The sequence below is a fragment of the Xenopus tropicalis genome, chromosome 5 (genome assembly GCF_000004195.4).
Source record: "Xenopus tropicalis strain Nigerian chromosome 5, UCB_Xtro_10.0, whole genome shotgun sequence".
Lineage (NCBI taxonomy): Eukaryota > Metazoa > Chordata > Amphibia > Anura > Pipidae > Xenopus > Xenopus tropicalis.
The window spans coordinates 39,837,765-39,854,946 of NC_030681.2; the positions used below are offsets into that span (position 1 = coordinate 39,837,765).

Genomic DNA, 17,182 nt, shown 5'->3' on the forward strand with positions numbered 1-17,182 from the left:
ATAAGAACACAAAAATGAAAATCATTCAGTATTAAGATGTAATGGGCATTTTGTTTTTTTATTCTTCAAATTTGCCCATAATATCAATATCAATAGTACTTTAGCTGTAGTAACTCCTATGCCAAGAACCACTAATATGTCAAAGTCCTGGGAGTTGCAGGTACATGAATTAAGGGTTACTATCACATGCTGGATTTAATATGACTTCTAACTGCTTCAGTGTGCTGTAATAAAGTTTGCTTAGTTTGTATTTACGCTTGAAGCACTTTTCCTCACTTTATCACATCATTTATTTATATAGCTTCAGCAGGTTACAAAAGGAAACTGAAAAAAGGACTAAAGTGGCCCTTTAAGGCATGTTTTAAGAATACATATATCCTGAATTATTTAATGATTCACAAACCATAATAACGTCACCAAAGCAACAGGAGATAATAATCTCAAATACCTAAAAACCCTGGTGTCTACAGAGAGAGAATCACTTAGAGACCAAGGCATCAGGTGCTTGTGCAGCCTCAGGCTTCTGTCTGCAATAACAAGAATTAAAAAAAACTTTCCACTGCAAATAAGTAGGAGCAGAGGCAGTACAAAGTCAGTCTGTGTGTGTTATACTATCCTGCCCCCTCCTTTGTCATAGCCTGTAAGCCAGTGCCAGCACGGCATGAGAAACAGGTATACGGAAAGGCTGAGATCATTATAATTTTTGCCACAGCAGAGCACTCCCCCTTTAAGGCTACAGGACAGCCAAAAGACATTTGAGTGCGTATAGAGGAAGCAGCCGCACATCAAGCAGTCGTTTGGCTACCGCTATTGGATACTCTTCTATTCTTCTCTTAGATTTAAGCAGGTGAACAGCAAAAATGGTAAGTAAGCAGGAATAAAAAAGTCCTATTTAAGCTCTGTTGTTACAAATACTTTTGAAAAATAGTTATTTCTAACCTTTATTCTTTTAAGCTTATTCACATTAACATTATTTGGTCAGTTGGAGCCCTTGCCTAATGGTTTCTCAGGTTATCCTGCCTTTTTGAACTGGGGGTTATTTTATTTAGATGCCTACTGCAATTATAATGCGGACCCTTTGGTATACTTATCCCAAGAAAACATCATATTTTGATCCATTTCTATAAATTAATTCCTAAGACCCCAGTTTTGATAATATAACTATCTATTTCTATATAACTATCTGGGATCACCCTAAAAATTGTTTAGTATAGCATGGGTGTATGTTAAAAGCATGCATGTTGTGCGTTTAGAAATGCAGAACTATCGTTGACAGGTTTTCAAGACAAATTAGTTTGTAAAGGGAAAGCAACTTAGAAAGTGAAACATTGAGGGAAACATATGATAAATATGAAAATTTGAGTCCAAGGACTTCTTGGAAACTGAGAAGACCTTAAAGGGTTATAAATATTTCAGGAAGACAGCAAGCGCTACTCAGGCACACCTGAAATATTAACAATGCTGCTGTTGTTTGCACTCACCCTAATGCCGCTGTATTAATAATATATTTCTTTCTTGCACAAAAGCATATATCTGTGCAATATTCTAGTAAATAAAGTTGATTATGTGTATTATATTGGGTTAGTAAATGAATCAAGGTCACAAAGAGCTTATACCAGGGTAAGCAATCCACCGTATTTAAATACGGGCATGAATGATAAATGATGAAATCTACGCAGCTAGTACAGAAATCAGACCCAAGCGTCTTATGCGCAGATTCTGTGCTCATTAAAGACATTTTTGGGGTTTGTGTGCCCTATTATAATCATAGCATGATGCAAATGATATTAAGGTGCACGTTTAGGAACGCCCTGTCTTTGCCTGCCCTATGTGATCACTCCATCTTGTGCTTGGAAACTCTTTACTTTGTATTGCTTATGAGACGCCATTATAGGGGAACCTGGGGTGGCACAAAAATTGAAAGCAGTATGTAGCCATTTTTCTCTGGGGTACCACACCAAAAACTGCTTTACATTGCTGAATTGCAACAACTTTCCCAGCATACCATTGAAATACATTAGAGGATAAAAGGACTACTAAAAAATGTTTAAAAACATAAAATCATGGAAAACAAGGAAACCTCAATTCAGGGTTTGACAGTATATTTATGACAAAATGCAAAAGCACTGGTCAAGCTAAAAGGAAAGCAAAGCAAGTTATTGGACATGGTGGGCTTTTATGGAAAATGGTCTCAATAAAAAAATCCTAACTAAGCTAGAAACGGCTTAAGGGGTGGGGTCTGCACTGTTCCAGGGTCTTTTGGGAGACCCTCTACCCCTGCTGGTTTTTCTATTTCAATTAGGGTCCACCATGTTTATTATATATTTATTGAGATTCACTTTGGGGTTTATTTTTGACATCCAAAATATTAATACTGTGGTACATATACACAGTGTTCCAGCTAGAACCTGGGTGCAGCACCTACGCCGCGCATCTGATTCTGGGTGCGGTTCGAGACAGATTCTTATTTGTGTCATTTCATTGTTTTGCTCTATATACTGTATATATTTACTTTCAGCTGTTTAGCATTCCTTTATAAGAGGTGAACACCACCCAAACAATGACCTTAAAAAAAACTCTGCATATTGAACCAAAATGTTATTCAAAGCAACTCTCCTATCTGCATTACTACAGTTTTTAAATGGTTTCTAAGATGGGAAATGTTATTGCTATTAAAAAGCAGTATCAGTCTGGCTTTTCAGGTCTTCTGCTGGCTGTTGAAACAATAAAGCAGATGTCGGCTCTACTTCGGTCGAGACTCCAGTTCCCACAATGCCTTGCATGCCGCTTCACAGGTCTGGTAATCACAATAACAAAACATGCAAGGCATTGTGTGAACTGGAGTCTCAGCTGGAGGAGAGCGGACTTCTACAACATTTTACTGCTTTCAATTGCAGTTACAATATATTTACAAGAACATTTTAATTAATGCATATTAGAAATTAGCATTGGGTTACATCTAATTTTTCAAACATTATGCAACATTTTATTTTGGGAGGGGGAGTGAAGACTCCTTTTAAGGGAAAATCCCAGTGAGCTGTACAGCTCACTTTTGTGCCATGTCACGACTGACTTTTACCATTTCATAAAGGTTTCTTTTACTGATATATGTTGTTTGGGCATGCCGTTTCTCAGGCTTGTTATTTTAATGCTTAACACCATTGTTTGAGATGGGGTGGGAGGGGGTGGTTGCACAACCGCAATGAATGCATAAAAGAAATACCTTTGCTGCGGGCAAACCTAGGCTATTCTTACAGCATATTTGGGGCCACATTTTATTTACTAGGTTGTACACAAACTAACCTTTATATGTTTTATATTTGGATGATGGATTGCTTTTGGAATCTATAATATAGTGATTTAGCGTGATATTGTCGTAATTGCTACTGTGCCCATAAAACCTAATAATTTCCCAGTCAACTGACTCATGATTTAATTCAATTACAGACAGCATCAGCCTGTATATATATATATATATATATATATATATATATATACTTTAAGATAGAGTTTAAACTTCTGTAGTGTGTGCAATACACATGGTACCCCGTTCATGGAGGTGGAGGGAAGGGTGCGGCTGAACGTACAAGATGCTACAATTAATTTGGCTTCATCACCCTACACAAAACAAAAGTAGATAGCATTTGCCTGCATGGGAAACTCTCATGTACTTCACAAGTATTATACCATAATCATATTATGCATATTATGGAATGTTAGACCATAAAACACAGGGGGGGTCGACTTTACATAAACTCAAACCTTGCTTCTTTTCACATTTAATATTAAGGAAGTGTGCTCTCTGGAAATTACAGTTTAGGGTTGGGCAGTATGATCCTGCTATTTGATATAGCACACCTACACATCTACCCATCCCTTGGGAAAAGCTGAACAAACAAGTCGGCTCTGTTTCAGACTGCTGGGGAACCTGGCTGATTGTCAAAATCTTACCTTGTACTCTCATAGGTTTATGTTCAATACAAACATGTCTCCAGTAAGACTGCAAATGGAGTTAAAAGCTCCACTCCATGTTATGGAGTGTGCATTAGAGTGCACCCTTGCTTGAGCTCATCTCCAACGTTTCTTTATAAGGATACAAGATTCAGGATTCGGTTTTTGGATTCAGCTAAATCCTTAGGGTTCAGATTCAGTTTGGCTGAACACTTATAAGAGATGACGGCATTACATTTAGCAAAGTGAAACATGATTCATAACTTAACGGCAATTCATTTCTAAGTAAGTGAGGCTGAAAAAGGTCACAAGCCCATCCACTTCCAACTTTCCAAAACACTCATTAATTGGACCTGGAGAAAAACAAACTTTCCTGCACCATTTAAAGCTCACAAGACAGAAAGAAGCATTGTGCCACCTCCAGAGGATAAATACTTTTTTTTTTCTAGAAAAAATCACTCCTCTGACAAATACAATTTTTAAGAATTTAGTTCAAAATAAAAATCAGGGATTTATATGTAATAAAAAATGATACAACAGGACACTCCCTTTTTCCACGGTTATGAATCATTCTTCTTGGCACTCCTGCTGGCCATATCAAGTAATTACCCGACATTAAAGCACCCTCCATTTTTAACATCCATAACATATCACATTTTTGGTGAGTATTTTTTTTAGGAAGCAACCCTACATTTATCTGTTCATGCAAATTGAATTCAATGCAATGGTGCAGATTCAGGGAGAGGCAGGAGCAGGAGATATCTGGAGGTCTACAATGGGTGGTAGATAATAATATTACAGGTGTCTGCAAGTAGATCCCAACCCCATGTGCAGGGATAGATGTTGGCTGCAGTCCTAAGCAGTGCCCTGCTGCCTCCCCACCCACACCAGCTCCACCCCAAATCTACCCAGAACTGCCCAATCTGCCCAAACCCAGCCCCCTTTCCAAGACACAAGGCATCCCTTGAAACTATATACCCTGAACAACCCCCCGGGCTGGAAGAGACCTTGGCAATTCTGAAACGGAGCGCTGCATCTGAGAACGGAACCCCAAATGAGGGCACACTCAAATTGCCTGAGGTCAGGACAGCCAGCTAGATCAAAATATAGACTAAGGGCAAGGTCTGTGAAAAGTCAGGGATGGCAGAATAATCTAAGTAACAGCCATTGGTCAAAGGCAGGCATCAATCAAGCATGAAGATTAGTCAGTCAATCAGTTAGTCAAAAACCAGAAGGGCCAAATTACATGAAACATTTTAATGTCTATAAAGATTCTCATTCATCCAGGTCATGCTATACAGTATCTAGTAGAATTAAAAACAACTGAACTTTCTTGAGTTTTCATTAAAATATTTCACCATTCATCCGAGTGGCTTGTTCAGTTCAAAATGAACTGAAGAAGCCACTTGGATGAGTGATGAAATGTTTTCAAGAAAACTCAGAAAAGCCCAGTTGTTTAAGACTTAATTCTTTTAGATACTGTATCTAGCAATAATGCATGTGTGTGAATCACCCCAGACACTGCAGATGAGTAGAACCCATACATGCACAATTATAAACTAAAAGAGTGCAGTCTGCAAATGGCATCAGAAATTGGTATTCTGCTGTTAATGTTAAATTATTATTATTATTATTAACATTTATTAATAATGCGCCAACATATTCCGCAGCGCTGTACAATAAGTGGGTTTCATACAGAGTAACATATAAAGCAATCAAGAACCGATACAAGAGGTGAAGAGGGCCCTGCCCAAAAGAGCTTACAATCTACAAGGAGAAAGGGTTGAGACACAAGGTGTGGGAATGGGCATGACAGAGTTGTGAGAGGTGTGGCACAGGGTATTGCTTTTAGCAGCATATTGAGGTTATGTTAATCTAGATTAGGGTAAGCTTCTCTAAATAAATGTGTTTTTAGAGATCTCTTGAAGGCAGAGAGATTGGGAGATAGTCTGACAGTTTGTGGGAGCGAATTCCAGAGAAGGGGGGCAGCCCTTGCAAAGTCTTGAATGCGAGTGTGTGAGGAGGGAATGAGAGAGGAGTTGAGGAGCAGGTCAGTAGAGGAGCGTAACAAGCGGGTTGGATGGTACCTAGAGATGAGTTCAGAGATGTGGGGTGTGGCAGAGTTATGAACTGCTTTGTATGTGAGAGTCATTAGTTTGAATTTTATCCTGGATGGTAGGGGAAGCCAGTGCAGGGATTGGCAGAGCAGCATGGCAGAGGAGGAGCGGTTGGAGAGGTGTATGAGCCTGGCAGCAGTATTCATTATGGACTGGAGAGGGGACAGTCTTTGGAGGGGAAGGCCAATTAATAGAGAGTTACAGTAGTCCAGGCGAGAGATTATCAGAGAGTGAATAAGAATTTTGGCAGCATCTTGGGTGATAAATGATCGTATTTTGGAAATATTTCTTAGGTGAAAGTGACATGATTTGAAAAGTGACTGGATATGAGGAGTGATGGACAGGGCAGAATCAATAAATAGGTTGTTACTGCATATGCTTTACTTATTGGAGATGATAACCTTATTTATAATTGCATGCTACATCTGCAAAGTCAGCTCTAGACAAATATAACTGCAACATCTGCACTTTTTAATGCAGCAACTAAATAGCAGTAGAGACAATGTAAAAACATGTGTAACATACTCCTGTTTTAGTAACCCCATAGCAACTACTGACTGGTTGCTATACGCTACTAGACCTGGAGAAATCTGTTGCCCATTATCACATTACCCCAGGAAACCATAGGCCTACCCTAACTGAATAATTGATAACCCTGACCACTGCAGCATACGCAATAATACAATATACTGTATATATATATATATATATAATACTTAAAATAGATACAAGGAGAAAATGTGGATCCTTTCTGCATAGAAAATAAAAATGATGGAAGGCAAGGAGTGAATACAAAATAAAAATGTAATGGGAGGATATTTTTATAGGGAATTTCAAGACGATTTATTATATTTGTTTCTTCTTAAAAATTGGCTTTGTTCGGGAGGGGGCACAGATAAAATGACTTTCTCAGCAGAAAGTTTTATTACATACACTGCGCATTGCCCCAATCTATCTTTTCACTGGTAGATAGGTCGGTAATATTATTGCAGGCTTGCGTATAGTACATTTGCATCAAATTTCCATTTTCCTTTTATTACCTTCTCCTATACACAGCACCATATTTCCATATAGGCACCATGCTTACAGCAGCAGTCTCACGTTGAAAAAAATTCCACAAGCCCAACACTTAAACGTGGGGCTAACTTCAGTGGTGGAGCTGAGGGAAGGGCACCCCTTACTTCTGTGATAAACACATGGGCAAATACTGTCCTGTGCATACAGTGATTGGGGAAGGGCTCAGTGGAGGGCTAGTGCTTAGGGTAGTCCGAGTATGAATACAGCTTTGCTACAAGACTAGAGCAATTTCAGCCACCTTGCTTTTGGTTTTCTACACCAGGGATGCTTGGCTGGTGTGATTCTTGGGTGGCAGCAGACACTAATGCACCCCTGCATATAATTTGGTAACAGTTTAGGCTGTTTCTATTGGTTCAGAGAAGGTGTTACTTCAAATCAGCAAGGTGTTACTTGGTATACAAACACTGGATGTAGTAGACAAGGGCAATAGGAGGGCTGTTGTGGGTAAAATGAAATTAGGGCCAAATACAAAGTTGGTAGGTTTCTAGCACAATATAATTATGTAAATCATTGCTTAAACATGATCTGGTTTTGTAATATTTCTAAACCCATTTCCTGAAACTGCAAACGGCCCATCTGACAGGAACTTCTGCAATAAGCACAGAGTGTACTCTTGGCTTTATATGGTAGCAACATCTGTTTCTCTCCTGCATGTGAGACAATGAGCGTTATGCCTTGTCCTATTTACTCGCTCTTTTTCAAGATATGGTATCAACAACAAAAAAACTGAAATCACAAACAAGACGCTTATAGTAACAGTGTGAATATAAACCATGAGTTTTAGCAGAGGTCCAACAGTATAACACAAACATCTTGAACTTGAGTCAGGGGCATAGTTATCTATTGAACAGCAGCTAAAGCTGAATTTTAACCTTTTTGGTACTACTTGTTGAGTATATTCCCATGGTACTTCTTGTTGGGTATATTCCCATTATTTATATTATTTTTGTCTAAACATGTCTATATAACTTGTATTCAACCTATTAATATTTATTATGCACCAACCCCATTTAACTAATAATATACTTAAGGAATTTTGAATAGTCAGTCTCTTTTATAATTGATTGCCTTTTTTTTGTCATTGCCAAAGTGTAGCTTTATAAGTTATGCCTTTATAGATTTTAAGATTGTTAATTACCTTTATTTCTTTCTATATAACAGTTGCTGGCTTACAGTCTGAATGAGGTTTGGCATAGATTGCAAATTATATGAATAAATTAACACTATTGTTTCCAGTATTTAACAGGCCCTAAAGTACAATTAATGTGCCTCTGTGTTAGGTGCTAGTTTTTGGTAGGGTTATTGCATGAACAATAGCCATGTGAAATTTATGCTATGACCCTGGATTACCTGGTGGCCTCACCCTTGATGACATCACAAAAAATGTTCAGATTGCCAAGGTAGAACTTAGGCACACACATAGGGCCAGAGACGACCTCAGTCCACAGGATTTTCTAACCTGCATCATACAGTACATGAGCCTATATGCTGCTGACTTGAAACTGAATTGACAGTTGATATCAGCCCATGTACGGACAGCAAGGGGAGAAGATGCTGTCGATAATAAATATGTGTCAGATAGGCGAGTATAGATCAATCTGTAAGAGGCTGCTGTGCAGCACTGCTATGCCTTAAGAATAATATCAATACCTGCAGCTTTAGCTTTTCCTTTAGTGTTATCTTCCCAAGAAATGCCCAGTCTGATGTCTCTGTTTTCTTTAATAACAGTGAATAGGCATTCAAACACTGGCAATCAGACCAACATTCATAAGGTCGTTGTGCATTTTTGTCTCTGCCCCTTGCATAACACAAGTCGATAAATGAAAGCTCTTTATTGTTTGGAGCTTACAATTGTTCACATGGCTGCTGCCTTTATAAAGAAACTGTCACTAAGACAAAATGCAATAACATAGCTGCAAGGTGTGCCATATGGTCCCTCCTAGTCGCACTGCTCAGTTTACTTCACCGCCATCTATATTTTATGCATGGACAGTGGCATTGTTTTCAGGGAAAATGAAATCTGAGCTCACAATGTAATATTACTATACGTGCAATAATGAACAGTTTCAGGTTTTACTGTATATAGGCATCAAGCTCAAGGAAATATTAGAGCAAAGGGGGCTTATTTGTTATTTTTAATGGATACAACATGATCAGGGATGTTCAGTCCGTTTATCACTGGTTAAGCAGAAACATTAGGCCCTTTCAGTATGCTCAATTGCAAATTGAAAAGACTTGCCCAAAGACCAGCCAACTATGCTTTTTCAATTTAAAATTAAACAACCATACAGGTATGTGTTTATTTAAGCATTAACATGTTACATTGCCAAAGACATTCTGTCTCATTAAAAAGGAAGGTTTTAGTAGGTTGTGTTACACATAATAACCAATAAGCAGACTGCATTAACTAAGAAGCTTTTGGTTCCTGTAGCTGACTATAAATGTGAGTGCCTGAATCAGGCCATGACACCAGATAAGGGCTTTGTTACAGGTATGTCCAGTTTACTTACAAAATACTTCTTAAAATAATGAACATAAACAATAGTGGGGACATTTATCAAAACTGGGCATATTTTCCTGTGGGCAGTAACCCATGGCAACCAACCAAGTTGTTGCATTCATTGTTCTACCTGCAGCTGGCTGAAAAAACTCAATCACTGATTGGATGCTACAAGTTGCTGCCCATGTGTGAATTTACCCAGTGTTGATAAAGAGTTTAGTCAGTGTAAAGATCCCCATACACGGGCCAATAGAAGCTGCCGATATCGGTCCCTTGGACCGACTCGGCAGCTTATCGGCCCGTGTAGGGACAAAAACGAGCGGACTGGCCGACCAATATCTGGCCTGAAATTGGGCAGATATCGGTCGGCCAGGTTAGAAAATCCCGTCGGATCGGGGACCGCATCGACTCGTTGATGCGGTCCCCAAACCGACTGCCCCATTGCCGCATGCAGAATTCGATCGTTTGGCCCCAGGGCCAAACGATCGAATTCACCTACATGCCTCCCCGATATCGCCACCCGTAGGTGGGGATATCGGGTGAAGATCCGCTCGTTTGGCGACATCACCAAGCGAGCGGATCTGCCCGTGTATGGCCACCTTAACCCTATTTCCACAGTACCGCTACAGCGTGATGTTTAGAAGTAAATTTGAGAGACATTTCTCCCAACAAAGCAGGCACATCTAAACTATAAAGGCAACCACCAAAGCTTCTTTTCTGGTAGTGACAGTCACTGCTCTGAATAATTGGTAGCAGGGGCAGTATTAAATATATAACCTTAAAGGGACAACAATATCCACATTTTTGACATTAGTTCATAGAAAAAGGTGCAAAACCATCTGAACTTCCAAAAATAAATATCCATTTTTTTTTTATACAGACGTACCTGATTCCAAACATTGAAAGGAAACCTTATTAGTCTATCTCTGCTTTTAGGAACAATTTACCAACCCCCTTAGGTTCACAGTATCAGACACTCCTCCCATTCCATTGTGAAGTTATGGATTTTAGGACCTGAAGTCACTCTGCTTTCCATAGAGGGTTGCACACAGATTCTCTAGAAAGGAGAGGGATTTCGATGCACTGTGTATCCACAGACACTTTTGCTTGTGCCTTGTGAATGATGATCAAGTATGGGGCATGTAAAGAGTTTCCTGTCTACCTACCCTTATGTGCTAGTGTGCCATTCACTGTTGCTGTCTAGAATATGGCACCCATTTGCCCCCACAATTACAAGCACCTTAAGCAAAATGATCATTCTTGGGCAGCACTAAAAGATGTACCACATCAGTTAAAAAGTACTGTATTTTCTCTCTAATGAATTTTTTTTTTTTTTTACAAATTACCCCACATTCACTGATGTGGTTCAGTTTGTAGCGCCAGCCAAGAATTTGCCGTAAGATGTGTACTCCTCAAGCTGCTGCATGTGCACCTAGACCCAACTTCACTACTGGTTTACACCATTATTTTTACTGGGCTATTAAAATAAGGTATTGGAAATACAAGCAATAATGAGCAAATCTGGGCCATTTTGCGTCGGCAAAAAATCCACAAAACTTCTAAAAAATCTGCAAAATGGCGAAATGCAGCTACCGCAGGACTTTTTTGATGTGTGCAGCTTTTTTTGACGTGACCGCGGCTTCCTCAATCTGCAAATTTTTGTTGCGGTGAATTTTTGAGGCAGTTTTGTGAAAAATGTATGCAACCCTAGGACCTGGCCTTTGTGGCCTCCCCACAAATCCGAGCCTGATAAATATGCTGCATGAAAGGTCTCACAGCTTATATATGCCTTAGGGCTATTTGCCATTATAGTGGTGGCAGTGTTGCCTGGGGCAAATTCAGTATTATAATTTTATACTAACTTTATTTAAACCACTGATTTTTTTCTATACTGTAAGCCAAACAGCAACAGCAAAAAAAATGTACAATTTAACGCAAAAACACTTAAAAATGAAATTAATTTCATCAAGCAACTCTACTTTCTCCTCATAGCCATGCAAACGCCACTTTAGATCTTCACTTCAGTTTATGGAACAGAATAGAGGAAGAGTGGGGGTTTTAACAGCAAGTTAAAAATGTCTTCTCAACACACTGCGTTTCTCACCATTACTGCTTCCTCAGGAAATCCTGAATGGGTGGCATCATTTGAGCATTAAGCCTGTATGTTGTGATACACAAAGAACACTCTCTCAGTTTATACTAATCATCCCATTACACTTAACTACACATCTTAATATTCAGCAATTTTGTTTCTCCTTTATTGAAGGAGCATTTAGGATGTAAAACTACCCCCCATTCAATCTGCAAATTGTCAAATTATAGTTTTTTGTAAGTCAGGTATTCAGGGCAATTTCTGGGGCCGCAACCCAGATGCTGTACCCCTTACCTCTTTGGCTTTAGATCAGGTCAAGAGGAGGTCGTGTTCTGTGTGATAAATGTCCTTTATAAGGATGCTCAGCTGCAGTGAGCTATGGCTGCTTGTGGTCTTTCATGGGTTACTTGTTCACATCATCTATAGAACTGATGGTGTGCAATGCTTAGCTTGCAGCAAACGTGGTATTTAGTCTGATGAGCAAAATACTCCAGTGTCAGCCCCCAGAGGGGTTTCTGTAAGATGCCATAAAACGTCACCATTTAGAGGGCTGGTGGAGGGCTGTCTGGGCCTCTGTGTTCTTGAAATGCCAGAGCCTACTTAAAATCCCAGCCTCTCCATTTTGTCTCATCAGGCTACAGAACCTAGTTCCAGTTGACTTCTGAATCTCCTATGTGCCACCTGCCATACTGTGGTTGAGATGTTGTGAGTTCTGGTGTAACTAGGAGAAAGCAGACCCTGTGGCCCAGGGAGCCTGGGGATGGTGGAACCCTGACTGTAGGATCTGCTTTCCCTATAGATAGAAGTCCCCCCTCCCCAGCTGCTCTCCTACCTGCAGAGGAAGCAGGCAGGCACTGACAAAAGACCATGGCAGGCCAGAAATGCTGCTTTTTGAGTCTTACGGAACCAAGAACAACACTAATCATTAATACAAATAATCAAAATGCTGCACATTTTTGGATGTATACCATTTCAGCCTTGTGAGCCTGACAAACTTTGTTGAGCTGTATAGCATCAGTAACAGATTTTCATGTGCTAACTAGATACGTCACACTTTGCTTTTCCAGGCATCCGGTGTTCGGGTTGATGACTGCATTAACCTTCAATTTCAAGAGATGAAACTAAGGAAGTCTAATAAGAAGGCTATTTTCTTTTGTTTCACTGAAGATGAGAGATTCATTACTTTGGACAAGGAAAAAGAAATCCTTGTGGACCAGAAGGGTGATTTTTTCCAAAATCTAAAAGCACTCTTCCCCGAGAAAAAATGCTGTTACGCCTTGGTGGACGTTAGTTTTTCTACAGTAGAATCAGCAAAGGAGGAACTCCTGTTCATAATGTGGTAAGTTAAGCCACAAGTACTTTTCAGATTTAGTGGGTCATATGTAGCACAGAGGCCAAAATGCATGCAAACTTGTACCTCTAAATAAAACAACATACAGAAGGTGCTGGCACATTGTCACTGTAGCATCTCCACACAATTATTAATTTGTGAACTTGAACTTAGACTTCTAAGTACTTCTCTTTCTGTCTGATCCTCTGCTATATCTCCTCATTTAACCACTTAAACAACAGATACCCATTGGATAACCCTAAATAGAAAATTGCAATTTTAAAGTATAAAGGGAAGCCCCCAACCAAGGGCATACATACACGCTAGGTCACATCTGCCAATTAATGGACAGAGTTCTGTCTTTTACTCCCACACAGACCATCACAAAATGGCGGCTCAAGGATAAACATGTAAAAGGGCAATATTTACTATTCCAGTTTGGTAAGATTCTTTAATAGGTCACTTAATATGATATAAATTATCTGTTGGTGACGTATTTATTCTGGGGGTATAGTTTTCCTTTAAGGGCTATGGGAAACAGGGAATATTTTCCACTTCTTTATTTAAAGAGAAGGGCCAGAAACCAATGCTGCCATGTCCCATTCAGCTGAATGAAAAGTGAGAACTGGTATTCGTGATTTTTTTAGCATAAAAATCATGACTGTTACCTTGTGTTAGTGGCCCTTAGAGAGAAACAGCTGGAGGGAACATACATGGAAGAACAGGGCAGTGAGTACAGTTATATCAATTGTGGCTGTAAAATATCTATTGTCTGTCCATTGTGGCATTTACTGCCCGTTCTGTTTATTTTATTTAAGCCTTCAGCACTGGTCACGTTTTTGTGTAGAAAGAAGCACATCAGATCAGTTATACATATCCTTCTCTCTGTCTTATGGCCCTGTTTGGGGAGCCTGGAGTATAATCCATGTTCTACATTAGAGCAGCTGATAAGTCAGTTGGGGAACTGTTGACAAAAATGTTAAAATTGTTAATGTCATTGTTGTACGCTAGCACCAACTAGACACTAGCTTGTACCAGCCTTTATTTTCTGAGCACAATCAGGCATTAGCAGTTACTTTACATGCTTTATATATAAACCATCTATAATGTGGTGGTGCAAAAATAATGTTTGTAACAGATAGCTAAATAAACCCTCATGGGAACACACCAAGAGGCTTGTAGTTCAACACTTACATACACATACACAATATGGCAGTTGAACGCAGCTTTATTCAAAGTCACTCATCTTCTCCATTCTTGTCTTATATTTATTTGAAAATTTTAAAATGTATTCTTTTAAAACAACCAAGGTAACAGCAAAAATTTTCAAATATATTGTGGTCATTTGGTTTGTATTTTCTGCACACAGGACTCCTGACTGCGCATCTATCAAACAAAAAATGCTTTATGCAAGTTCTAAGTCATCTCTAAAGCAATCCTTACCAGGTAGGTTGCAAAAGTCAATTTTTTCAGAAAAATAGCTGTTAAACTGGATGGTAGGACATGTGTCTGCAGAGTCTATAGGATATACTTTATCCTTATATTCTTATATAGCCATATATTTTTGCTATAGCAGCATCATATAGTGGGGTATGTTTAAAGAATGGTTTTAAAGTCCCCGTAAACAGCACAATATTCAATGAAGCTCTGACTGCATTGCGCCTAGGCATAACTGATGACTTAGATTCAATGATCCAAGGCAACATACTGTATCTGACTGGAGAACTGGTACACCTTCATACACATATAGCATGATGACAGAATAACTGAGGAACAGGTATGGGATCCGTTATCTGGAAAGCTGTTATGCAGAAAGCTCCAAATTATGGAAAAGCCATCTCCCATAGACTCCATTTTTCCATTCAGGTTTTTTAAAATGATTTCCCATTTCCTTTATAATAATAAAAAAGTTCCTTGTTCTTGATTCCAACTAAGATATAATTAATCCTTATTGGAGGCAAAACACTCCTATTGGGTTTCTTTAAATGACTGTTTAACATATAGAGATCCAAATTATGGAAATTATGGAAAGATCCCTCATTCAGAAAACCCCAAGCTTTCTGTATAACAGGCCCCATACAGGTACTGCAAAATATAGTAACACATGGTAAGTGTCTGCAAATGACAAGAGATTTACACCTTGTTTCTAGGGACACATTTTCTATATAGAAATTTAGGGAGCAGGGCCTTGGTGCCTATACAGTATAGAAAAAAACATTAAAAACAGTTCCCCCATAAAGCCATCTATAGATAGGTAGATGATGATGATAGAGATAGATAGATAGATAGATAGATAGATAGAGATAGATAGATGATGATAGATAGATAGATAGATAGATAGATAGATAGATAGATAGATGATAGATAGATAGATAGATAGATAGATAGATAGATAGATAGAAAGCTGCTGCCCTAGGCACAAGCCATTGGGGGTGAGTGGGTAACGAGATGTCCCACAACAAAATTAATTTGGGGTTCACCTATAAGTCAACTTTTAGTATGTTATAGAATGGCCAATTCTAAGCAACTTTCCAGTTTCCTCTACTGTATTTCTGCTTTAAGTGAAGAGCCAGAAACCATTGCTGTCACATTCCATTCAATTGTAAGGAAAACAGGTGAGAGAACTGGTATAAGTGTTTTTTAACCCATAAATGATGACTGTGCCCGTCTTCATGGCCTTTAGAGAGGAATGGGTGAAAGGAACACACTTGGAAGAATAGGCAGTGAGTACAGTGACACTGATTGTGGCCGTGAAATATCTATTGTCTGTCCATTGTGGCATTTACTGTCCAGTCCGTTTAATAAATGCTTTATCCAGCTGCATCTATCTGTTACTAATGCTCTTCTTTTTGTTTAGGTGTCACAAAGCAATGGGAAATTCAGTCCCGCGAAGATCTAACTCTCCAACAGATGGCCCAGAAACTTTCAACTCGCAAAATAAATTGCCTGGAAGGACATACTATATAGATACCAAGTGCCACTAATGTCTTGCAAACAGCCTGAATTTATTTAACATTGCTAAAGCAGTGCACATGGCAAAATTACTTAATCATTTACTTTCATTTTTACAAAATCCAATAGAATGTTTTTTAAAGAAGAATCTACGGTAGCTTTCTTATTAACCTATACATACAACTGTAGTTCAGTGACATATTATCAACATTTTTTTTTTTTTTTTTTATTTTCAAAACTGTAAAACTCTGTAATGATACAGTATTTTCATTGAGAAGATATCATCCCAATTTGACTCTAAGTCAGCGCTTCCTGATAAGTTTCAGACCATAGAACCAGAGCAACTTTGAGGCTGACTTCTTGCAGCTAAAGACATTTTTTGTGGTTTTCTATGGGGAATGCCACACGGGCTACAAAGTACTGTGCAGTCTGTCCCTATAGGAAACAACTGAATCTGTTTTTTCTCATGCCTTAAATCACAGTTCATTTAGGTTGCACTTGGCATTATTGTTTTAATAAGAGAATCTACATTCTGTTAATAAAGGTGAGGTGATGTGCATTTTCAAAACTGCCAACTGGCCTATTTTTCCTAGGGAATAATTTTAAAATTGGATTGGGGTTACAAGAGCTAAGCTGATGGAGTGGGGATGGACTGACCATTGCTGAACTGGCCAAAAACGTTTCATTTGGGAATATAGGCAATAGAAATCCTTCACATGAACAATATATTTTTTATAATATATTCTAGAAACTAGAGTCTAGTCACTTGGACTTCCTGTTGAGTAAAAATAGAATGATTTCCAAAAAAACCTGGCAGTGTAATATTATTGCAAAACAAAGTATATGCTAGATAGCATGCTTATTGTTCCTGGAGGAAAATAAAGGCTTCACACAAATGGCATGAAGGAAATGAAAATGTTTAGTGGTTGTCATGTCAAGGCAAAATCATTTGGGGATGTACACTATACAGCAGGTTTCTACGACATTGAAACAGGTAGCACTTGCAACAATATTTGAGTGACAACCCCCAGGATTTGCACACAAGTATTTTGGGACATGTACTTCTACAAGTGATCAAGTTTTAAAGGACATGTAAACCCCACACACAAAAATTTAATTAGTGAACAGCCTCTTTGAAATCTTTCAATACCTGCCACACTGGT

The 17,182-nt window shown here is 38.8% G+C and overlaps 1 protein-coding gene across 1 annotated transcript; it reads left to right on the forward strand.

Annotated features, from left to right (window-relative positions):
* The first annotated feature begins 702 nt into the window (after nucleotides 1-702).
* Nucleotides 703-16,920, forward strand: dstn (destrin, actin depolymerizing factor). The gene is made up of 4 exons (XM_002937444.5): nucleotides 703-863; nucleotides 12,805-13,076; nucleotides 14,437-14,513; nucleotides 15,925-16,920. The coding sequence occupies exons 1-4, from the start codon at nucleotides 861-863 to the stop codon at nucleotides 16,032-16,034; spliced, it is 462 nt and encodes a 153-aa protein (XP_002937490.1). The 5' UTR covers nucleotides 703-860; the 3' UTR covers nucleotides 16,035-16,920.
* The last annotated feature ends 262 nt before the right edge of the window (nucleotides 16,921-17,182 follow it).